At 38.1% G+C, this 25,923-nt stretch overlaps 1 protein-coding gene across 1 annotated transcript; it reads right to left on the bottom strand.

Annotated features, from left to right (window-relative positions):
* Positions 1-4,380: 4,380 nt before the first annotated feature.
* Positions 4,381-14,573, bottom strand: LOC131616859 (uncharacterized). The gene is made up of 4 exons (XM_058888315.1): positions 14,357-14,573; positions 13,987-14,258; positions 5,784-5,912; positions 4,381-4,422 (listed from the first exon to the last, which is right to left on the bottom strand). Exons 1-4 carry the CDS (start codon positions 14,571-14,573, stop codon positions 4,381-4,383), a joined length of 660 nt encoding a protein of 219 aa, XP_058744298.1.
* Positions 14,574-25,923: the final 11,350 nt, after the last annotated feature.

Raw genomic sequence — 25,923 nt, 5'->3', positions numbered from 1 at the left:
GAAACTCACATTCATCACCATCTTCTCCATTTTCGCAACTCTTGATATAGCTCCACTAAATCAGGTATAACTCTCTGCTCGTAACTCCGATCATAACGATTCTGGTCTCGTTAGAAAGCTAACAAAATTCTCTTCGATTTACACATATGGTTCGCGTTCATAGCTTCTGTTTTGAAGGAGAAAAGCAAGCTTGAAGTTGGGACATGCATGCTGATTGTGTGTTAAAGATTGGTTACGGGTTTGATCATGTTAGAGGTGAAGTTTTGGCATCAATGGAAGTCCAATGGCTGCATGATCATCATCTCAACCTCCTTTTAGCAAGGTGAGTCCTTAGTTAGAAACTTGGGGGAAAATTTGTGGGAAATTGCATGTTGGGGTTTTGGGTGTGAGTGATAAATCCATGAATCAATAGTGATGACTATGATTAATTGCTATTTGGTGAATTCTATGTAATGCATGTTTGATTTAATACTTAGATTATGTTCATGAGGTTAATGTGTACCTTGGATCATGGCTGCATGTTAGAATTCGTTTAGGATTAAATTGTGATGCTTGGGATTGATTAGGAGTGCATGGGACTGATTTAGAACCCTTAAAAATGCAGAAAATTGATTCTGCTTCAGGGTAATCGGTTACTGGCATTTGGGTAACCGGTTACTCTATAGAAAATTGCTTTACTGGGCATTTTGCATGCCAGTAACCGGTTACTGGACTCTGGGTAACCGGTTACCCAGGGCAAAAGTGCAAAAATCAGCAAACTTTAGAAATCCGTAACTTTTGCGTCGTAAGTCCGTTTCGCGCAAACTTTATATCGTTGGAAAGCTAGCGACGTGTACTTTCTAATTAAATTGGTCCCCAAACCAGAATATTAACTTATCACGAGAATTTATGTCTTTCTGATTGTTATTAATTATTACATCATGCATTAAGTAGAATGTTTATTTCTATTACGAATATTATATCCATGTTTGAGATGATATGCAACTATGTGATGTGCATGAAATCTTGTTGACACCATCGTTCTGGTTAAATGATCAGCATTGATTGTATTGTGTGATTGACGCTTGTTATGCGTGTGGTATGCTAGAATCGAAGTGGGCCAATACCAGGTGGTAAGGCACCATTGTGTATGGACTAGTTTCCAAAGATACCATTGCGATGTACCTGCGGGGTCTTTCAGGGCGTTTCCCAAAGGCGTGATACATTGGCGTTCTTGGTATGATTTACACACCTGAGCTATCATTGCGATGTACCTGCAGGGTCTTTCAGGGTGTTTCCCAAAGGCGTGATACATCGGCGTGCTTGGTATCGTGGAGTTGTGATGCCAATTAGGTGATATCACTTGGATTACTCACCTATAGTGGTGCCACGTAGGCTACACAACTAGGCTCCTAACCGGATGGGCTTGTACAGTCAATTAGGCGTATTCGCACTTGTGGATACCATATTGCGTATGGATGATGATGAGGCCGTGACGCCATGTAGGTAACGTCACCGCTATAACTCGTCACGGATGGAATGCCACATATGATCTATCTGTTTCATCTAGCGATGGGTCCTGTGCGAGTCTTCTTGACGACAGGTACTTGGTTACTCACCGAGGGTGTGTGTGCAGCCTTGGTAGTTGGTTGTTACCGCTTCTGGATTCCCCGTACACGGGTATGGGTTTTGGCATACGTGTTCGTATACTTGTGATATGATGAGTCCTATGGTGGAAGATTCCTTGTTTTCTCCGTACTTGTACCGGATGTGAGGATAAACCCCGAATCAATGGTGGATTCGGTTTTGATGCATGTACCTTGTAGATCCGAGTGGACCCATAGGATAGGAGGACTCACTGAGATTTAGTAATCTCACCCCAATCAACTTATATTTTTCTGGTGCAGTTTAGTAGCGTTTGGTCAATAACAGGTTTGGATTGAAGACTTGGAGGTGGTGATGGCTCGGAGACCTCGTCAGATCTCATTTTCTGCTGTGCAGATCCATTGAAGACACATGTTAAGTTATTCCTAGTAGAATTTCATGTTGTACTCAATATGGATCCTTCTATAGCTATAGCTTTTGTATGTACTCAATATCAATTTTTAACGTTTCATGCATAATATACTAGTCAGTTATGTATGGGGTGTTACAAAGACTGTTGGAGATGGACCTGCCAAGCCTCAAAAGAAGAAAAAATCATCAGGTATTTCTATCTCTGAGCCTGTTTCTGCTCCTGTTTTAATTTTGAAACATGTACCAACAGAAGCTCCACCAGTAAAATCACCAGAAAAAACCCCAGAAAATCCTCCTCCAACCACCAAAATTTCTAACCCTCCATCTTCTTCTTCACCCAAGTCTAAAGGCAAACAGCCTATTCTTGATTCTGAACCTGCTCATGCTTCTGAACCAATTCTTGAACCAACACCTTTAAACACCGTCATTCCTCCTCACACCATAATCTCCACCTCTTAACCTCCTCCACATTCTAACTACGAACTTGTTATGGACATTCCAGTGTTCTTTAACCTCCCCTCACCAGAATCATCCTTTTCTGACTCTTTCATTTGTCTCATGAACACCTTTAAATCCCCAAACACTACCTCTGACCCCATTGTCATAGTCTTAGAGTCTGACAATGAAGCTGAATCCTCTCTTCAACCATCCTCTTCAAACACGTCTTTTGTGCTTGATAGAGAACCTCAACCTTATGCCCTCTTCAACCCAGAAAACCCAATTTCCATCCTCAACCCAAAATCTCCAATCACCCCTCTCAGAACAAACCCTCCAAAACCTTCTGTTGATGCACGTTTTGAATCATTAAATCACAAGGTCAGAACAGGGTTAGAAGTTCTGAAGGTTGCTCATGACTCCAAGCTGGATCATGTAGTTGCTGGAAAGTTGTTGAAAGCTTTTGGTGAGGAAGTGCAAGCTGAGTTTTTGGAAGAGAAGCCTTTCGTTGATGAAATGGAAGCAGATAATTCCTTGGCTCTGGTTGTCTGGAAGCCATAACCATATAAAGTTCTGACTGGATATTTTCAACTTTTGTTCACCTGGTTCTGGGAGAACCCTCTAGAAGAGAATCCTGACATGATGTATCCAGAGATTGAGTATCCTCCAGAAGTAGAGATTCCTGTTGTTCAAGAGCACCCTACTGAATAAATTCCTGTTGAGGAAAATCTGGAAGATGCTTAAATGGTCGAAGTTGATGCTGATCATCCTGTCCTAGAAGATAACTCTGTTGCTTCTTCTGCTGGTTCTTCATCTTCTGTTCTGATGAACACTCTGAAGGAACTCCAACAGAATCAAGCTACATTGGTTAGTCGAATGGACAAGCAAGATGACACCAATGCTGAATTCAGAACTTGGATGAAAAGATATGAAGAATCTTCAAAGAAGCAAGCAGAAGACAGCGCTGAGATTAAGAACTTTCTAGTAGCTTTAGCCTCTAAGCTTACCTAGTCATAGTCTGTCTTGTGTTTTAGTTTTTTTTATTGTTTCTTGCATCTGTTTTGAACTGCATCTGCTTTGTATTCTCTTCTGATTAAATCAATGAAATATCCTTTCTTTCTTCACTCTGTGTGTCTTTCATCTGAATCTTTTATACTTTTTGATGTTATGACAAAAAAGGGGGAGAAGCGTGTTAACTAAATTGATTTATATATCAGTTTCTAGACTTAAGTCTCAACATTCCTAACAAATATTGCAAGTGTTCTGTCTTTGATAGTTTTGCAGGAATGTGATATTCTGGACAAGCTTAATATGGGGAGAGGCAAATATTAGAGAAAAGCATCTAAAGAAAAGCTCTTAAAGAATTGAAGCAAGCTTAGTGCTCTGATACAAGAAGCTAAAGCTCTGATACAAGAAGTCTCAAGCTCTGGTAGCTCTGATACAAGAAAGCATTCTTGGTACTATGATAAAGCCAAGTGATCTCAAAGAGAAATTCAAAGCTCTGAAGTTGTCCAATGGAAGCTCTTAAGTGAAGCTCTGAATTATCTGAAGATTTAAAGCTCAACATGAAAGTCTCATCTGAAATGGAAAATACTCAGGGAAGTCTTTTATTTATAAATTCTTCTAGTATTAATTTCAAAGGGAGACTGTTAATCTCAGGGGGAGACATATTCACACACTCTGATTTATATGCTTTAATGCTATATCTGTGTATTGTCTTTTTCATCTGATATTCTGGATACAAATTCATATCAATTCTGTATGTTTTTGTCATCATCAAAAAGGGGGAGATTGTTAGAACAAGAAATGTTCTGATCAATATTCTTAGTTTTGATGATAACATTATGTATGAAATTTGTATAAAACAATGTGGTACTCTAATCCTTTACGTTTTCCATTGCAGGAAAAGTATAAAAGAGTATGCACAAATCAGCGTTCAGATGCACTGACCTAGAAGTTCTTACTGGTATAAAGTGTGCAGACTTTGTCAACCTGTCCACAACAACCCATATAGCCTCACAATTCTTAACAGCTCTCGGCAAACCGGAAACCAAATCCATTGATATGCTATCCCACTCCCACTCAGGAATAAATATCGGTTTCATATACCCATATGGCTTCTAATGCTCAGTTTTTTACTTCTGACACGTCAAACAAGAATACACAAACTCCGCAATTTCTTTCTTCATTCCAGACCACCAAAATAGTTTTTTCAAATCATGATACATCTTGGTAGCACCAGGATGAATACTTAATCCACTACGATGTCCTTCTTCAAGAATACTCTTTCGAAGTGTAACAACATCAAGAACACAAACTCGATCACCAAACCTCAATATACCATTCTCGTCGATTCTGAATTTACCTCCTTTACCTTGGTTAATCAAAGTCATCTTATCAATCAACTCAACGTCAATTTTCTGACCTTCTCTAATCTCTTCAAGAATACCGCTAGTCAGCTTTAACATACCCAATTTAACACTATTAGGAGTATCTTCACACACCAAGCTCAAGTCTCTAAATTGTTCAATCAAATCCAATTCCTTCACCATTAGCATAAACATGTGCAAAGAATTCCTAATCAGCGCATCAACAACAACATTTGCCTTACCAGGATGATAATTCAAACCAAAATCATAATCCTTAAGAAATTCCAACCAAAATTCTCACTTCGACAATTTGGCAAAAAGTTTCTTCTCTCTTAACAGCTCTAACACAGTTCTGAGATGTCTCGCATGTTCTTCCTCATTCTTAGAATATATCAGGATATCATCTATAAATACCACCACGAACTTATCGAGATAAGGATGGAATATCCTATTCATATACTCCATAAAAACACCAGGTGCATTAGTAACTCCAAACAGCATTACCGAATACTCGTAATGTCCATACCTCGTTCTAAAAGCAGTCTTCTGAATATCGTCATCTTTCACACGAATTTGGTGATACCCAGACCTCAGATCAATCTTACTAAATACAGACGCTCCAGCCAACTGATCCATCAAATCATCAATCCTCGGTAGTGGATACCGATTATTGATAGTAACCTTGTTTAATTGTCTGTAATCCACACACAGCCTCATCGAACCCTCTTTTTTCTTTACTAGCAACACAGGCGCACCCCACGGAGAAACACTCGGACGAATGAATTTCTTCTCAAGTAATTCTTCCAACTGTTTCTTCAGTTCAACTAATTCGGACGGCGACATATGATACGATGCCATCGACACAGGACTAGTTCCAGGAATCAAATTAATAGCAAATTCCACTTCTCTTTCTGGTGGCAATTTGTTCACATCTTCCGGAAAAACTTCTGGAAAATCACATACCACTGGTAGTTCGCTACTTACCACTTTATCTTTCAAATCCATCAACGTAAACAACATAAATACAGTTGCACCGTCTCCGATAGCTTCATTCACCTGTCTAGCTGTCACGTTCAGATCATCAGCACTAACATCTTCAGGAAACAACACCGTCTTCGAAAAATAGTTGATATGAACACAATTAAACTCTAACCAGTTCATTCCCAGGATTATATCAAGTTGTTTCAACGGAAGGCACACTAAGTCCATCCCAAATTCTCTACCAAAAATATCAATCGGGCAATTCAAGCAGGCAGATGAAGTAGTTACTGAACCCGACGCGAGAGTGTCAATAACCATACTTCCATTAATATAAAATATTTCTAAATTCAACCTCTTAGCACAATCCAAAGAAATAAAAGAATGTGTTTCTCCAGTATCAATAATTGCAATTAAAGGTGTGTCATGGATTAAACACATACCTTTAATCAATCGATCTTCCGGAGTAGTCTCTGACCCAGACAAGGCAAAGACCTTCCCACCAGATTGATTCTTCTTTGGCTTAGGACACTGTGTGCTAATGTGACCTTCTTCACCACAGTTGTAGCAAGTCACAACCTTCTTCTTACAATCAGCAGCAACATGGCCCACTGTATCACACTTGAAACACTTCTTCTGATCAAGCTTGCAGTCATTCTTACGATGTCCAATTTCCCCACAGTTGTAGCACCTGACAAAAGCACTAGAGTCTCCCCCAATAGGCTTCTTCCAATCACCAGCTTTAGGATTTCCTCTACCATATGGCTTACCTCTATCCATAGGCTTCTTATCTTTCTGGTCAACCAACTCGCGAGAGTGAGATGACTTCAGCTTAAGGTTATCCTCTTCGAAGATCCTGCTACAGTCCACCAAATCGACAAATCTTCGAATCCTCTGATACCTGATACCTTACTTGATCTCATCTTGAAGGACATTCTCAAATTTGATACAATTTGTGAATTCACTAACTTCATCATTGTTGTAGTGAACGTAGTACTTCGCCAACTCGACAAACTTTGAAGCATACTCTGGTACTGTCATATTACCTAGAGTCAGCTCCAAAAATTCGATCTCTTTCCTGCCCCGAACATCTTCAGGAAAGTACCTTATCAAGAATTATCTCTTGAACACAACCCAAGTAATTACTACACCAGCAGCTTCAAGTTCATCTCTACTAGCCATCCACCAGTCATCAGCTTCTTCAGACAAGATATGTGTACCATACCTCACCTTCAGATCTTCAACACAATCAATGACTCTGAAAAATCCTCTCGGTCTCCTTTAACTACTTTTGAGCACCTTCGGGATCATGCGTGCCCTTGAACAACGGAGGATTGTTCCTCTGAAAATTCCCCAATTGCCTGTCAGCACCAATCCCAGCTCCATTTTCATTCCCTCCAAGCACACCAGCAATCATGCCCAGAGCCTCAGCGATAGCATCGTCGTTTCTTCCACCTCTTCCAGCCATTGCTCTGCTTAAATCACAAATAATTTAGCCAGAAAAAGTACCGACAATGTTTAACCCGCACTAGTCGCATACGCAAGGAAGACTGACACAAGACTCTAATCACAACGACCGACTATGCTCTGATACCACTATTGTAACACCCTTCTAAACCCCTGCGGCAATTAATAATTAAATCAGAGTACATGCAACCAAGGGTGCCACAATTGATAATAAAATAAACAATTATCTGTCACTGTCATGCATTTACTAGGGAATAGTCCTTCATAATTCATCAACCTCATGTTTACACAGCGGAATAAATCATCAAAATAGTATTTCATCATTAAATACCACCAATCCTCAAAATTAATTCAAAACAATCAGAGTTATTAAATTAATTTCAAAACATAACGTTCCCCAGTGTTACATCTATCAGAGCATGACACCTGACGCTAACTAAACGAAGATTCATGAGCTAATCCTCACCAACTCGAAGCCGTTATCCTCAATCTGAAAAATATAGTGTAAGGGTGAGTCTCATCGCAATTAACAAGTATTATTGCATCATAAATAATAACACATCATAGTATATTAATCACCCAATTGCATTATATTTCAGACAATTCCACAAATACACGCAACCAACACATCATCAGTTCATAACACTGAAACACATTCAATCATGTTGTGAAATCATGCATATGAATGAATTGACACTATGCATGTGGTACCAAACATCATCAAGGGGAATAACCTACCGACCGATCCAACATCATCAAGATATGGCCCTGCCAGCACAAATTCCACACAATGGGAATTATTCCCTTCACTGAATCCACAACATCATTTGGATTCAGCCCTTAACATATGATTATGAATGAATGCAACATATATAACATACTTATACCATCATCATCATCATCATCATCATCATCAAGTACGTTTAAATATATATTAGCATCATTCAAATATCATCCAATCATCATCATCATACAATTCATAAATCATCACACGATTAATACTACAAACATAGCATGTAATTAACATATCTCATCACATATATGTATAATACATCATTCATCAAAAATAAAATCATGTTTCAAAATAATTTGATTACACCTCATTTCATCATTTATACTCATAGGTTATCTCGTGAGGTTCATCGTACTCGAAACGGCACTAAAAACAGGCCAACGGTTCAAAAGATACGTCATTTTCAAGTTTGGACAATTTTCTGTACAGCAAGGTCCGCTCAACGGACCACTAACGACATTAGACAGAAGCGAACTTCCTTTAGACCTCCGCTCAGCGGACCACTAGCGACCTCGGACAGAAACTAACTAGGTTGGGTCCTCCGCTTAGCGGACCCCCCTCCACTTAGCGAACCTGCGATTTTACCAATTCTCAGGTCTGCGACAGACCCTGCGATCTCACACATACTATGTCCAAAATCGATTATAAACATCATTTACAGACAGTTGATCATCAATTGCATCATTATTCATCATCACACATCAAAACAACACATTATTAACCAATAATCTATGCAATTTCATCAATTATAACCTCCCTAAACCTAACATATAATCCAATTGATCTAGACAATATCCCTAATCAATGTTACCATCCAAAACACGATAAGAAATACTAACCAGAGAGTCCCCCCTTACCTTAGAAAAATTCTTGATTTTGGTCTCTCCCTCTTCCGTTCCTCTTTACGTTCTTCGTGTTCCAAACCTTCAGCTCTTTTTCTTTTTCACGTTCTAACTCTTTCTTTCCCAATTCCTTATTATTTTATGAAAAATAATATTTTAATTAGTAATGGGCTTACTAACATAACACCTCCTTCTTACTAATACCACATTCGGCCCAATGCCATAATCCATCATCTTCCAATTATTTTCATAAAATTCATAATAATTCTAATTATTAATTCAATTTCCAAATTAAATTAAAATTAAAATATACGGGTGTTACAGAATACACTTCAGCCCCTTAGTCTTTTGAACCTGCAGCTCAACGTGAAGCAACTCCCTTCAATACCTACATCATAATTCAACCAAAATCGTACCTGCAAGAAGAACCGAATCGGCATAAAACCAAATCGGAAAGAAAATTCTAACAGAAACTCACCACCAGATAAATTCTAGAAGGAAGAAATTAATAACAGAAATTAGAAGAGGAAAAATTCTGAGGAAAAAAGGGCATAACAGAAAAGGGGATTCAGCGATGAAGTTCACAGAAAAAAACTCAGAAAAATTGCAGGGGAATCCATAAAGAAAAAAACTGATAACAGAAAAAGGAGATGTAACTAACCTCATATTCTTCATCGTCATCAATCACCACTCAACAACCTTGAATCTTCACCACAAAACCTCTCTCTCGATTCATCACCACCAAATCCTCTCTTCACACCTCTAAGAAAGATTAGCAGAACCTCCTTCACAATTCTTCATCAATCATCGCTGAATTTCCACCTTCAATCCTCGACAATTCTTTAACAAGATTCAAGAATTTAACAGAAGATAGGAGATCAGAAAATGCATCACAAGAAGGATTCATAGCAGAAAAGGAAAAAAAACAGGTTCAGGAAATCTTCACGAGAGAAATTGGGATGAAAAGAATCTGTAACAGAAAACGAAAAGAATTCAGAAATCGAAAACAGAACATGTAATCGAAAATATAACAAACTTCTTCAAACTCTGTCCTTCGATCTTCATCACAACATCTTCAACAGCTTCGATCTTCATCTTCATTCATTCAATCAAGAGAACTAAATCGTCACCAACTTCAAATCCTCTTCAATCCTCTGAACCGAGCCACACAAAAAACTCTGTTCATAAAAATTCTTCGTGATTCAATTCAACAAACGCATAACATCTTCACCGCATCTCCAATCATCATCTAAGAAACTCAGAAAAAAGCTTCAATCCATATCTTGAATCATCATCATCTTCGCCAACATTTCGAGAATCAAATTTACAATTCATTTTCATCTTCATATGCGCAATAACAACAATCCGACATCATCATATCCGATTCATTATTCAGAACGACTTCACATCTTCACCTGTATCAATAACAACATCAAAAACGTTCTCAGAGGCAATCGAGAATAATAAGGAGAAGTTTGCAGAAAAAGAAATTATCAATCTAAGAAGATCATTGAGAGACGAATAGAGAAAGTAGATTGGTGATGAAAGAGAGAGCGAACCGGAGAGACGAAGATCGCCTGTTTTTTTGGTTCATGATGACAGAATGAAGCTCCGATTGGAAAAGAGATGGCAAGTCGCCGCCGCGCCAATTGTCGAAGAAGGCGAGGACTACGTCGTCACAGTGGGTTAAGAGAGAGACAAGCGTTGTTCCGGCCACGAGGAAGAAGGAGAGGATGAGCGTGAAGTCCAAAGGTCACATGTCTCTTTAACCTAATTCCTATTTCAATTCAAATTTGCATTAATTTTAAGTTTAATCATAATAATTGAGTCATTAAGGGGAATAATTTGTTTGTTAATATGGATTAAATTCAATTAAATCTGATGCAAATTGAATCAATAATTGGTAAACTATGATGGATCAATTCAATAGTCATGGGCCTCACACGAAAATTAGAGTCCACACCCATAATGAGCCCATGCTGCATCTTTTTTGGCAGAAAACTATGAACAAAAATTTGTTGGGCTCAATCTTCTGGGCTGCAACCCCCCATTTCCTAGACTGCGCCACAATTTCTAGTATACCCCCAGGATTAGGTAGTTTTCTTGTTTAATTTTGTTTCCTTCACAATTTTGATTGGTAATTCGTATTTTGTTTCATATAAAAAATGTGAAAAAATATATTTTAAATACTTTAGGGTGTTTAGATAATTTTATATTTTTTGTAGAATTTTAGAGATTGTTTTAGTATTTTAATCTAGACTTTTTCTCAAGTATGTTCGCAATTGTTTCGGTTTGGATACCTTGTACGATTGAATTTGATTGAGCGGCTTGTAAACTGATTTTTGTCAACCTTTTTTGTGTGTATTCAGTAGAGATACATATGTTTCCATATATTGAAAACCAAGTTCTGATTTTATTTTTTTGGTAGGGTTTTAAGATAGTTTCTTTAGCACTCGATGCTTGTACATTCATAGACGATGTTTGCTTGTTTTTACTCATAAGTGAGGATGCTTTGGTGCAATATTTTTGAAACCTTTTTAGGACATTATAGGGGATGTTTAGAGGTCTTATGACCTGATTTGTGATTTTTTAATTCATTCCTTTTTACTTTGCTTGAATTTTTCATTTCACATGTAAACGCCTTTGTTTTTTGTTAACGATTGTATCATAACTTGTGCGATTGATTTGTGATTTTGTGTAAAACTCTTGACATGATTCCATGATAGTCTAGACACCTTTTAGAGGTTATTAACCACTGACTTCTATCATTTGTTCATTTTTTTCTAACTTCATTCACAATTTGAATTTGTTTAGCTAGTTTGACCTAGTTTTGTCTAGTTTTCGTTAGAACTTTGTGTTGCTTCAATCTAATTGATTCATAAGGATTAAAATAGGATATTAGAACTATAAATGCATTTTTATGCTACTGACCCTATCTTAGTTCATGTCTTCATATGCTTTTTGTCTTGACTAATTGATATATGTTTGCTAATGGTTAAGTAACGATCCATGCACTACTTTGGCAATTTCTTGTGAATATTTTTGTGAGATGCCATGATGCTTTGTGTTTGATTTAGGACACTCATTTCATTGATTTTCTACTTCCCTAGGGCTTTATTATCTCATTCTCATGCTTTTCCTCTTCTTACATACTTTGATAGTGGTTGGTTTAAGGGGCGACGATTGTTCGTTCTTCCTCCACCTTTTGTGGATTGTTTTCCTTTGGGATTCATTGTGATTAGTCTCTTTTAGGAGTAGACTTGGTTAGGAACTTCATTAAGTCACCTACAATGGGCTTCACTTTCTTTTACCTTTGCTTATCTTTTACTATATGCTTATCATGTTCCCTTAGGGTGGTGACTTCAATCTTCATTAAGATTAGTCACATAGAACAACTTAGGTTGATTTCTATGCATGTTAACATAGGTAGAGATTCCCTTATCCTTGACCTTAGGGCCATTAGTATGATAATACTAGGATATTTAGAGATGTAGGTTCCCTTTTGCACAAAGACAAAAATCAATAAAACACAATAAAATACTTAATAAAGGTTGGAACTAATAAAAAGGGAATGGAAGCTCTCGTCTCCCTTGCTTTAGGGAATCACTTGAGTGGAAGTTCCCAACCCTAAAAAACACCAACCAAGAGTTGCTCGAGTCTCGCTTGCTTAAGGGAGTCACTCGAAACGCTCGATATACTTTTCTTTTTGCTTTTAAGAGCAGGTTACTTCCACTTGATTCCTAGCATAAGTCTCCAAAGGTCGAGCAGCGGAGTGTGATGTAACTTTTCACTAAAAAATACCAACAAATCCTAAAAAACATAGAAAATATTGAGCATAACTATGGCGCTCTGATTCTTCTTAAGAGGATACGTAGGCATAGAGGCAACTCTAGCGAGCACAATAATTATTAAAAAACTTTAAGTTTAATCATGCATTGCATTAGTAATAGATACACCCTTTAGATAGAAACAAACATAGGTGGATACCGTCGAGTACGACGGGCGTGAGGGGTGCTAGCACCTTCCCCTTGCTTAACCGACGCCCGTACCCTGTTCTCTGGTTGAAAGACCTTATTCTTATTCTGAGTTAGGTTTTCTGGTATTTCTTTCCCTCGATGGGATAAATATATTAGTGGCGACTCTGATCCATTTTTCGCGGTAGCGACACCTTCCCCTACTACAAACCCCACCGCCTCTTTAATACTAGATTCTTGGTTTCCTACAACATTGGAAAAGAGCCCCCCATTTTCCACTGCATTAACCACTGGATTCTCACTAGGTACCGTTGACATTTCTCCAACCCTGACCCCGTAGACAAAAATTGTCACTTAACAATTCTCTGTAGGTAAGCAATTGGCAACAAAATTATGGATGTATATCAAAGTTTTATAACCATAAGTAAATGTGTTTAACTTTAAATGGGAAACTAATCAGAAACCCGTGCTGCCGCACGGGTACTTGATATTTGTTTATTATGTAAATAACTATATAAATTTATGTATTTGATATTCTTCAAATAATAATCATATGATAATAGAACTAAAATTAGTTTTATAATAATGTGAATATACATGAAAGAGTCTTAATGTCGTAACATATTTCTTGTCTCAAAAGAAGACGTAAAATACAAGATTTGTTACAAAGGATTATAACATTTCATAGACTTGCAACATGAATCTTCAAAATGTAGTGGATGCTTGAACCTGAAAAAACGCACAAAATTTAAATAGACATTAAAAACGTAAAGTATAAAAATGCATTATAAGTTATCTATCATGGAATGATGAAATAGTTTAAGCAAAAGATACCTTTCACAAGTTTTTGAACACAACGTTAGTGGTGTTACACATTGGTTCTCTATCTTTATCATGAATAAGAATCTTTAATCCCTTTTTTGATTTAACTCTTGAGATAGCCACATATAATTGACCATGAATAAAAACTTCTTTTGGAAAATACAAACCAACATTGTCAAGAGATTGCCCTTGAGACTTGTTAATTGTCATGGCAAAGGAAAGCATAATGGGGAATTGGCGTCTAACCAATTTAAATGGCCATGATGACTGTGAGGGGGACGAAGACATCCTAGGAATATAAATGATGTTACCAATATTTTTTTTCCAAAATTGATCTTAGCTTCAATCACATGAGAAGCAAGTCTGGTTACAGTGAGTCGTGTACCATTGCCAAAGCCTTCAGACTGATCTAGATTGCGCATTAACATTATCGTGACACCAACTTTCAACCTGATTGAATGATTAGGCAATCCAAAAGTTTTAAGAGCATTTAGGAACTCGGGTGAAACATACTCATATGCATCAAAGTTAGTAGCATCACATTTATCTATAGAATCACTACTAAAGTATTCTTTGTCTTCTCCTACAACAATTGCAAAATTTAAATAATTAATGAATAATTACTATCACTAAGTATTTCCTATTAACGTAATAAAGTAGGAATAAGGGCAAGTTAGTTACCTGGAAGAAGGTTTGTTATATATTGGTTGATATCATCTACTACTTCAATTGTTGAAGCTAAGATTGCACGACTTTGGAGATAGTTGGAATCAAGATAGTTATGAATGAGATCAGCGTAGGTATCCCCAACAATTGCCTTAATGGGATCAGAAAAGTTTGAAATTAAAAACTCATATAGAATACAAATATCAGCATAACCATCATTCGGCTCACACATGGTCCCATCCCCAATATTTAATATCCACTCTGAAATCTCCTAATGTCATTAGTAGTAGAAGTAGTTGCACCGGATTGTAAGCGCATGTTCTTTGTAAGCTTCAAGACCTTACAGTGATCCCAAATATAAGAAGAATTGATTGCTGCATGGATAATATCAGATCTAGTACCTCTTGGTATAATGGGGATAATTTGTCTGAAGTCCCTACCAAACACAACCACCTTACTCCCAAATATTTTATGAAATGCATGTGGCATTCCACTCATAATATCTTTCAAGGATATATCAAGCGACTCAAAGCAAAATTTGTTAGCCATGGGAGCTTCATCCCGTATAATAAGATCTGTCATCTTTAGAAGCTCAGCAAGATCATTTTTTTTGTTAATGTTGCAAATAGAAGTTTCTAAAGTAGGGACAGGAATCTTAAACCTAGAATGAAATGTTCTTCCACCTGGTAACAACAAACTTGCAATCCCACTTGAGGCACCAGGAAAGACAATTTTTTTGTTAGACCTAAGTGCGGCTGATAAAGTGTTCTACATAAAGGTCTTACCAGTTCCACTGTAGCCATATAAAAAACACCCCACCTCGTTGCTTTTCTACAACATCCATAATTTCCTCAAAATGGTTCTTTGCTCATCTACAAATTAGAGAAGTTTGAAAAACAACATTAAAACAATGTCAATGCACATATTATTTTAAACTATTGTTATAGTACATTATTATTACCTGTAAGAAAAGAGTACAAATTAGCAAAAAATTGTTGTTGTTCAAGAACATCGTATTGACGCTCATCATAAAGAAGCATATTTCCTATAAAGGAAACAATAAAATCTTTTGGACATGGCATTGGCTTGAAATCTTTCAAACTTTTATTATTATTTTGTAACAGTGTTTCAACTTTCAATAGTGATTAACGTAAGTTTCTTTAGCTCCCTATCTGTTAGTGTCAAACCTACGATCAAAAAGTAGTAATAAAAATGTAGTTATTCTCAAACCTATATTTAAAAAAGTGTAGCATAAATATAATTACTTATTTATTTACACAAAAACTATAGAAGTCAGATCCTTCAAAATGGCCGTATCATGTCTTGCTCTATTGTATCGGCAGAATTTCACCCATAATTACTGGCCATAAATCTACTTTTCGATTTACTATATAACAGCCAACTTGAACACATCATGGTTTATTTAATACATTATAATAGGTACCTATGTAATTGAAGTTGCATTGAAATGGCACCTAAGTGATATGCAGTAACATATGGCATTCATTTATGGTTTTCTCATAGTACAGTTATCATTTATATGCATTATATTCAAAGTAATCCTTTACAATTTTTTATGGTACGGTTTTGTTTATGGCTGAATGCAAGTTTAATGCAATGGTTTTTCTACTAAATGGAACTTCATGAGTAAACTCTTTATTATATGGCCAGGTTAGCTTTCATAGGTAGTAATATAATTGAAAAAAATTGCACCACAAAATTGTTATCAATTTTTATGAAATTAATAGAACAACAACGTCAACATAAATGAACGGTCAAATTTCGCATGCTGGAAACAGAATTCGTACAAGAAGTAAAGATGAAATACCTTGATCTCCTGCCAATAATCGTTGATCATTGGACAGTTGGTCGCCTAAATTCCCTGAATGAAATTATGTTATTAACAGTACAATAATTGCAACTGATCAGTTTTGTTATGCTGTCTTATAGTCTACTATACTTTATTTATCATTGTAATCTAAGACCATGTACCTATTTTGTGAGGTTGAATCGCCTGTGCACTTATCAGTGGTTGTTTGTTGTTTATACGTTTGGGTAGTAAACTTTCTGCTCAAGTTGATAGCCAGGCTGGGAACTCCCAGTTGCTTCCTAGGCCTGCCCCTACCTGGTTTGGTGACTCCCGGACATCTGCATTTTCAAAACAAAGAAAATGGAAGTTACTTGTGCTCAAAACCATAGTATTGTTATGTTCAGACATGTTCATTAGCTGTTATAAAAACCTTTGTAAACTGGATATATAAATTGTGTTAACATCTCTAGTAAACATAAAGAATGATCAAAGATTTAGAAATTGGATTTCTTATACTGTGGTTGAGTTACGGCATCCAACAAATGGCTTGTCTTGTTGGGGTGTGTTGCAGCTGAAGTTGGTTGTTCATTCACATATAGTCCTACTATGTGAGGTAGTGCGGAGTTGATTCCAGAACTGTCGCGTTGAACTGTGACAGCTTAAGCTCTTGGGTAAAAACAATAAAATAAGAAAATTTCTTCACCCACCTCCTAACCTTCTTGGCCACCTCTGGTGAATTTACCACAATACCCCTAGTTTTGGAAGTTCATTTCCGAAAACGTACTTTTTTTGGAAAAAAATGTGTTTTCGGAAATGTATATCTGAAAAAGTGTTTTTTTTAATATAAAATATTGATTTCGGAGATGCATCTCCGAAATAAAGTTATTTTTTAAAAAATGTGGTGTTTTCGGAAGTTCATCTCCAAATTCACCCCCTTCGAGGAATTCGGAAATGTACTTCCGAAATATTGTCTGGACAGAAGAAAGATGAAAAACAAGAATGATTCGCTTTATTTAATCGGGTGAAGATTACATCGATCACATTACATAAGATTAAAGTTACATATTGTTAAACACGGGTAGGTGGGGATGAGTCAACATTTTGATAACATCGTCCGCCGATCTTTGAAGTTTCGCGTCCAACTCGATCGGGCCCTTCGAAGAAAATCGGTCGAACATTGTCCACATAACCGCTAAATCTTCGTCGTTCTTGATCTCAAAAGGTGTGAATTCAATGCCTCCCTCGTCGTTAAGAGATGGCGAGCGGTACTCGAGCTTGACAACCTTTCGATTTTCGGGATATTGCAATAGCGTTTAGAACGACAAGAGCTCTCTAATCGGTATTAATATACCTGTAGAGTGGTTGGAGGAGGCGGCGTTGGTGCTGAACTGTAAGGTAGGTGGAATTCCTTTCAAATACTTAGGGATTCCAGTCGGTGGGAATCATCGAAGAGAGGGTTCATGGAAATCGGTGATTGATACTGTGAGAAGGAGATTATCAACTTGGAATAATAAACACCTCTCAATTGGTGGTCGTATCATTCTGCTAAAGTCAGTCCTAAGTGCGCTTCCTGTGTATTATTTATCGTTTTTTAAGGCTCCTTCATGTATTATTTTGAAATTGGAATCGATGTTTAAAATTTTTTTATGGGGAGGAGATTTGGAGCGTAGGAAAATACATTGGATCCAGTGGGATAAGATTTGCAGAAATAAGGCAGAAGGTGGTGTAGGCATTAAGAACCTAAAGGCGTTTAACCTGAGTTTGGTAGGGAAGTGGAAATGGAGATTAATTACTGAGAAAAACAGGTTATGGGTTAGAATCTTGGAGAGCAAGTATGGGGTAAGCAGTTCTGGAGGAAGCAAGATAGATAAGTATAGTTCTCTATGGTGGCGAGATTTACAGTCGATTGATAAGGATGAAGGGAGTTTTAGGGAAAAGTGGTTTGATGACAATCTAAGTAAGGACGTTGGTAACGGTATTGAAACATCCTTTTGGGAGGATCCTTGGTTGGAAGGGAGGAGTTTAAAGGAAAGCTATCCTGAATTATATAGTGTGGCAGCGGAGAAAGAAATATCAGTAGGAGAAGCTATTAGGAGAGAGAGTAGCGGATCGGTTTGGATTGGAAACTGGGAAAGCAATTTGAATGAGGAAAATGTCAAGAGTGTAGAGGAAATCAAAGAAAGGATACAAACAGTTACTGTGAAGGATAATGTGAAAGATAAGTGGAGGTGGTGCAAGAATGTTTATTCGGTTAAGGAAGCATACTCGGTGATCATGAAGGGGATGACGTCTCAAATAGGGGAAAATAAGGAATTGGCGGAGGTTTGGAGTAAAATTGTCCCGTTTAAAGTATCGGTATTGGCTTGGAGAATTTGGCAGAATAGGATTCCAAGCAGAGATAATTTAGTTAGAAGGGGTCTCCTAATAGAACCTCAAAATTCATGTCCTTTTGGCTGTGGAAAAGAGGAAAATGTCGCTCACATTTTCTTCGAATGTCCTTCAGCTTGGCTGGCATGGAGCGAGGTCCTAGGCTGGCTCCGTATTTCATATGTTTCACATAATGATGTAATGTATAGTTTTAAGCATTTTGCAGGAATTGGCAGCGGAGGGAGAGTCTTCAGGGAGAGATTCGTAGTGATATGGTATGCATGCATTTGGACCATATGGAGAAGGAGGAATGAAAAGGTATTCAGGCCGTTGGTATGTCGGAATTCCAGCTACATAGAGGAAATTCAGGCTCTGTCATGGAGGTGGCTAAAGTCAAAGTTGAAAGGATTTAGTTATGACTTAACTCAATGGATAACACACCCAAAGGAGTGTGTTGGATGGATTAACAATTAGTTATATGGCTGTGGCAGATCTGTGTATATTTGGAGAAGAGGAATTATCTTGAACAGGCTTTGCAGAGTAGATAGGCTATGTGGAATTAGCTTTGGTGTAGGATGAGCTTTGGTGTAGGATGTTTTTGTGCTGTGTGCTTTGAGGTTATCCTGACTGCGATACTGGGTGGATTGGTAGTGAGTAGGGTGGGCTCTGAAGAATTGGTTCGGCAAAGGGCTGGTGGAAGGACATTAGGAAGGGTGATGGTAGAGTGTGGTTCTGGTTTGGTTAGGGGGAGTTGAGTTATAGAGATTTAGTTTGTATTTGTTATGGTATTTTGTTTCTCCTGTACTGGTGTTGAATCTACACTATTATAACTCAACATTGGGGGTAAATTGCTTAGATTAGCAGTATTGTAGCAGTGGTGTTCCTGTGCAAGTGGAGTGTAGAAGTGTTTTGTTGTTGTGGAATTTAGTCCGTAGAAAGTGTTGGCAGTTGGCAGAAGAAAGGCTAGAAGTGAGTGTTGGCAGTTAATGTTTTAGAGGTAGTTTCGTGGTATATCGGTCTCTCGGTAATTTTGGGAGGCGGTTCGAGCAGGTTTGGTTGGAATTGTGTGACTGCATGAGCATTGGCAAGGGAGGGTGGAAGTATATAAGGTTAAGACAGCAACTTTCTGTTTTCACATTAGTAGTTGTGGTGTTACTGTAATTTTGTAGGAGTATTGGCATGGGAGGGTGGAGGTATATAATGTTAAGTCAACAATTTTCTGTTTACACATTAGTAGTTTTGGGGTTATTATAATTTTGTAATTGGTCTTGGTGTGTCTTTTGTATGTTGTATTTCTAATCTAGCTGCAACACTGCTTGTGTATGCAGTTACTCAATAATAATATTTTTCCTTTGGCTTTGCAAAAAAAAAAAAGAACGACGTTATCAACTCCGCAAACGGCGTGTCGCGCGAGAAGCGAAATTGGAACGGCATCGGGTAGCCGGTGATGAAGTAGACGAATGCTAGGTGGGGGTAGGTTTGTGTCATTTGTGTTTCTAGGTGTGAAGAGGATGAAGAAGAGTGTGTTGTATTTATAGACTTATTGGAACAATGATGACCCAACAAACCTTATCCTGCCTCAGGGGACTTTTCGGAAATGAACTTCTGAAAATTGGAGGCGGACTAGCATATTTCGGAAGTTCATTTCCGAATTATGCAGAAACAGAACAAAATTTTGCATTTTGTTGATTGCTTAGTGTGTTGTGTAAATTGAACAAATGGAATACACAATAATCATAAATTAGACAAAGATGACATAAAACATACTTATATTATATATGTATTGAATCGGTCCGATTTTACATGATAAACAACAACACATACAAAAATGGTCATTACAAACAAAAAACAATCCGGAAAAAACTAAAATTCACCGAACCAATCGGTGGATCTTAAGTCCAAAATAGGTACGTTCTTCGACCGCTCTCTATTTTGCTCGCGCTCTTGGCTCATCATTTCTTCAAACTCCGCCATTCTTGAAACGAAAGGATCCGGCCAAGTCTCCGCCTCATTTGAACGATGTGCCGTCCATTGACAAGAAGTAGCCGGTATAGGACACCCCGGTTTCAAAAACACTTGAACGAAGTGCCGCGATCGTAGATACCCGATGCATATGATCCGGCCCGACGCGTCCAATGGCGATCGACTATGAAGTGGAAAGAAAGTCTCACTTAGTCCAAAACTCGTCAAATCGACGCATACAATATCATATGCACTTGCTATTAGATGACCCATATCGAGGAATGACATCCACTTCGAAACCGGAGCGATACCGGTAAGTGATGGAACAAGTGAATCATGAATTTTCGCAAAGTTTTCTTGATTTTCATATAGTCGGCCGTAGATATCCCGATACGAAGTCAACTCCGCAATAAGTTCCCGTCGGACTAAAGTGTGATTATTTTCCCCTTTGCCGAGCAAACCCGCAACGGCCCGATATCCACAATTGCCGTCGCCTCCAACATCAACGATGTTATCGATATATTTGTGCATAAAAAGTGGCATCTCATCAATGTAGACAATGGGTGATTTTTTTATCGGCGGTGTGCGAGGTAGCTTCGAAATACGGGCACCTTTGTTACCACTACACTTGGACTTCGGTGTCGGTGAATCCGGGAATGATGCATCAACATGTTCAAAGTAGGAAGGAGATCGTTTTGTTGACGTGTCATCTTGTGTAATTTTGGACTTTTTCGGTGCACCTTTCGTCTTAACCGGTTGAGATGGCGGTTTCAAATCGGTGGTCTCCGGAAATGCGATTTTTCGTAATTGTTCTTTTATATGCATTTTCGTTGTGTCATCCGCTTTAGCAAACTTCTCCATTATCACTTCCAACTCGTCGGAGATGGTGATTTTGGAGTCATTTTCTTTCGGCGGGTCAAAATCATCAAAACGAAGCTTCTTCCAATGGTCGGCTACCTCATCCATGCGTATTGGTGAATTCAACATCTTCTTTTTTGCAAGTATACAAGCACATGGAAGGCCGTATGTCTTTCTAATGGTGCACCCACATAATGAACTATCCGGCCCCGTGGTCTCCGACCGCTTAGCTTCATGAAACAAAAAATTCAAACCCGTTCGGGATATGTTGTAAATCAATTGGGAGAATAGAATTTGGCCCTTATACCGGTGTTCCATAACCGTCTTGCTCCGACCGAACGATGTTTGAATTTCATTGTGTTGATTTTGGAGCATTTGGTTGACGGTGTCCCATCCCCGACACAAATCTCCCTTTCTATCACCCAACCACCTCTTGAAGACCGCATGTGCGGATTCAACTCGGTTAGTCGTGGTGCAACCAAGATGTCTAACTCGATTTGTCCAAGCGCACACGACTTTTTCTCTAACTTTGTCAAGAATGGTGGATTCGACGTAATGACAAAATGTCTTAATGGAACCACACAAAGACCTAAAGTGTACCAATTTCTCGGTATACACCTCTTCGGAGTATGCATCCAAAATTTCCCTCCATGCCACCATTATCCTATCAACCACAACACCGGCTTTGATAACTTTACCATTTTCATCCGGCCTATCTTTTGTCCCAACCGCGGGTTTCAACTTTCTTCTCACGTTGCAAGTTATGTGATAACGGCAAAGTAACGCGGTAGATGTCGGGAAGACGGTATCGACCGCATTCATCAAAGCATTGTCCCGGTCGGTGACAATGACGTTTGGCATAACCTCTTGATCAACTAACAAAGACTTGCAAATTCCCAAGGCCCATGTAAAGTTGTCTTCTTTTTCACACTCCAAAAAAGCAAACCCGACCGAATAAGTCTTGTCCGTCGAGGTCACACCGACTATCTCTAGAAGAGGAAGCCTATATTTGTTTGTCTTGTACGTCGAATCCATGACTAGAACGGTTGGAAATGTGTTGAATAATTTGATATTTTCGGGATGAGTCCAAAAAATATCACGCACCGTAACTTTGTCCTCAGAGGTTCGGAAGATTGAAACATATTTGTTATCGCCTAGTAGTTTCAAAAGTTGTTGCATTTCCGACCGAGGGCCCATATTCAAAACTTTGAGATTGTGTCGTTCATTGTAAACTTGTTTGATATTTGAAACGCTATCCGTTTTCTTACGCTTCAAATCGGCAAGTATGTTGCGATGCGCCACTTTGACTATCGTTAAGTCCGATATCACATTCCTCTCTTCGCAGGACAAACGACACGCCATTGGATGTCCGTGTAACTTGACATCCAAGGCATGATTATGAATTCCACAAATTACGGTTAACCGCCACAAATCATCAACCCTCCAAGTAGCACGCAACTTAAAAGGACACTCGCACTTTCTCGATCCCGTGTCGTCGTGTTTTAGCACCCGATTTGATTGTACATAACTCCCACCTCGTTCGCAATTCAAAACAACGAAAGCTTTCCGCCTACTATTTTCGTTGTCCGACCTTAAAATAACAATTCCAAATCCAAGTTTACTAGCTTCGTTCCAAACCCACTCAATCAATTGTTCGCGACTACCGAAGCTCCGATCATTTGTAAATTCTTGCCGAACATCAACCGCATTGATCATAGGATTAACGTCGATAACCGGATCGTTATTAACGCTAACAACTACTGGAACTACTGCGTCATTGTCTTGCACAATGTTGTCCGGATGCACCATACCTAACAAATGAAAAAATTAGCAAACGTTGGCCAAAACAGTTTTTTTACTGCCAGGGCATATTTCGGAAGTTCATTTCCGAAATTTGTTAGGTAATATATTTCGGAAATGAACTTCCGAACCATATCATTTTCAGCATAAAATTCATCAATCAATGTAGTGAAATAGGGGAATAAATGAGTGATGTTTACCTGAAATTGTAGCTTTCTATGCTCCCTTTAACGTGATCAACAGTTTGAAACTTGATTTTAGGACGAAAAATGGATGGAGATTGATTGGGTTTTGAAGAGGGTTTGGGGAAGTTTTGGAGAAAAATGATTAAATAGTGAAGGAGGGGAATTTGTATATGCAGCAATATTTTCGGAAATGAACTTCCGAAAATATTCACGGTTTTGACTTTTTTTGACTTCGGAAATGTATCTCCGAAAACACCACTTTTTGGGTGTTTTCGGAGATGCATTTCCGAAGTAAAAAAAAATTCAAAAAAAAAATAACTTCGGAGATGCATCTCCGAAGCAGGGGCAGTTTTGGGTTTTCGCTGGGGGTGACCCCCATAGGGAGGTGGGTAAAGAAATTTTCTAAAATAATGGGTTTTCGTTGAACATTTATAAAGAGCACATGGGTAATAAATGACGCAATCAGCTCAGCAGTTATAAAAGCAAAAAGAAAATGTTTTGAGACTATGTACCTAGATTTATTCTTTGATTCGGTTGTCCCTTTCGGAGTGGCTGTCCCAATTTTATTTGTTAGGATAGGCAAGTTTCTCCTCAATTTAAAAGCTATATTTGGAACTCCTTGTTGGTGCACAATGAATAAAGATGATGACAAAGAATAACGACGCAAAGATTAATGAGAGAGAATGAATGTATATTCTACTACTTGTGTTGATAATAAATGATAGCTACTACAAGGCTATTTATACAAAAGAAAATTGCCACCTAAGCCCTAACAGACTAAACTTAGTGAACAAGTTTAAGGTACAAACAGTACAATACTACAAAGTACTAAAGTACCCTTACTAACTAAATAACTAAGCTAACAGGATCCAGAAGGTAGAACTTCTGGTCAACACTATCTTCTGAGTAACCATCAGAAGATCAGCCCACATCAGAACTTCTGATGCTCATCTTCTGAATATGAATTACTCTTCAATACCATCCCTTAATTCATATTCTTCAATCAAAGCTGACAACGCCAATTCCATTCCTTAAGAGCAGAAATTGATCCGTCTTGATTGCCTTCGTCAGAACATCTGCCAGCTGCTTCTGGGTGCTGCAATGCACAACCTCTAATGTTCCATTCTGGACTTGGCTTCTCAAGAAATGATACTTAGTCTCAATATGCTTGCTTCTTCCGTGTAACACGGGATTCTTGGCAAGATTGATTGCAGACTTGTTATCAATCATCAGCTTCAGAGGCTTCTTCACTCTAATCTTCAGATCTTCTAATAAGTTCGGAAGCCACACAGCTTGACATGCAGCTACAGCGCCTGCAATGTACTCAGCTTCACGGGTTGATAGAGCAACAACAACTTGCTTCTTGGAACTCCAAGAAATAGGACCTCTCATAAACATAAACAAATATCCAGAGGTACTCCTTCTATCAACTCTGATTCTTCCTTTCTCCCAGAAGGAAACAATATGCCACACTTCAGAGTTCCCTTGACATATCTCAAGACTCTGACAGCAGCTTGGTAATGGGACCACTTAGGTTTACTCATGAACCTACTAACCAATCCTACTGCATAGCATATATCAAGTCTGGTATTACACAAATACCTCAGAGAACCCACCAGCTATTTGAAGATCGTAGCATCAACATCTTCACCTTCAGAGTCAGAGTCCAACTTCTGATTCATTTCTGACGGTGTAATAGCGGCTTTGCAATTCTCCAGCTTGAATTTCTTCAAAAGTTTTAATTCATACTTCAGCTGATGCAGAATGATACCATCTTCTAAGTACAGAATCTCCATAGGATAAATTTTATCCCGAATTTCAAACCTCTCTACCAAAGCTTGATTATACTTGATAAACACCAAGTCTTGCAATCTTTGATGTTCCAATTTATTTCTCTTCTAGGAATGAATCTAAAGTACAATAATTTGAAGTATTAATTTAATAATACTTGCATGTAAGATACTTTAATATCCTAGTATAAAATTAATACTCACATGCTCAAAGATGCCTCAGTTACGCTCACATCCGGAAGCACTGCAACTCAAACTCAACATTTTAATAGCCAATAATTGCAAATGCAGAGTTTCGGCTCCATAAGACTTCCACCACTCAGCTGCAAGTAATTGTAAAAAATCATTCCATATACATAACACAAAGTATATCACATGTTAAACTTCAAAAAATCATTCCATCTTACCTGGAGCTAATGTCGACCTTTGTCTCATTGCCGCTTTTATACCAAAGAGACCTGTAGCGCCCTGGTATTGTGCCAATTGTACTAAAATCAAATCCTCCACTTCTTCACTTTCACTAAGTCTCTCAATGCACTTACGGAGGCCTCTCACTAATCTAGCACCGGTCTCAATTTCTGGTTTAGAATAATAATATTCAGGATTGAGATATTGACCTGCAGCATATAGCGGATGATGAAGTTGACACTCCCATCTTTTATCAATGATTTCAAAAACGGCTTTGTACTTGCTTGAATTTAAACTGAAATCTTTTTCAATCGATTCCTTTGCTACCCCCATTGCGGCATATATGTATCCCATTACGGGCTCGAGAATTACTACACGAGCCCGGCCCTAGAAGGGCTTCGG

The sequence above is a fragment of the Vicia villosa genome, linkage group LG7 (genome assembly GCF_029867415.1).
Source record: "Vicia villosa cultivar HV-30 ecotype Madison, WI linkage group LG7, Vvil1.0, whole genome shotgun sequence".
NCBI lineage: Eukaryota > Viridiplantae > Streptophyta > Magnoliopsida > Fabales > Fabaceae > Vicia > Vicia villosa.
Note: the sequence above shows the minus strand (reverse complement) of the source record. Positions and strands in the feature narration are given on the sequence as shown.

Bases quoted from the DNA above. Each gene is read 5' to 3' on its own strand.
- LOC131616859 (XM_058888315.1), bottom strand. From the start codon at position 14,573: ATGTGTGAGCCGAATGATGGTTATGCTGATATTTGTATTCTATATGAG. The intron at 5,913-13,986 runs GTAACATCATTT...TATTTTTCGAAG, and splicing joins ATTTTGGAAAAAAAATATTG to ACGGTGTTGTTTCCTGAAGA. The intron at 4,423-5,783 runs GTAAGTAGCGAA...TGTTGTGGACAG, and splicing joins TGGATTTGAAAGATAAAGTG to GTTGACAAAGTCTGCACACT.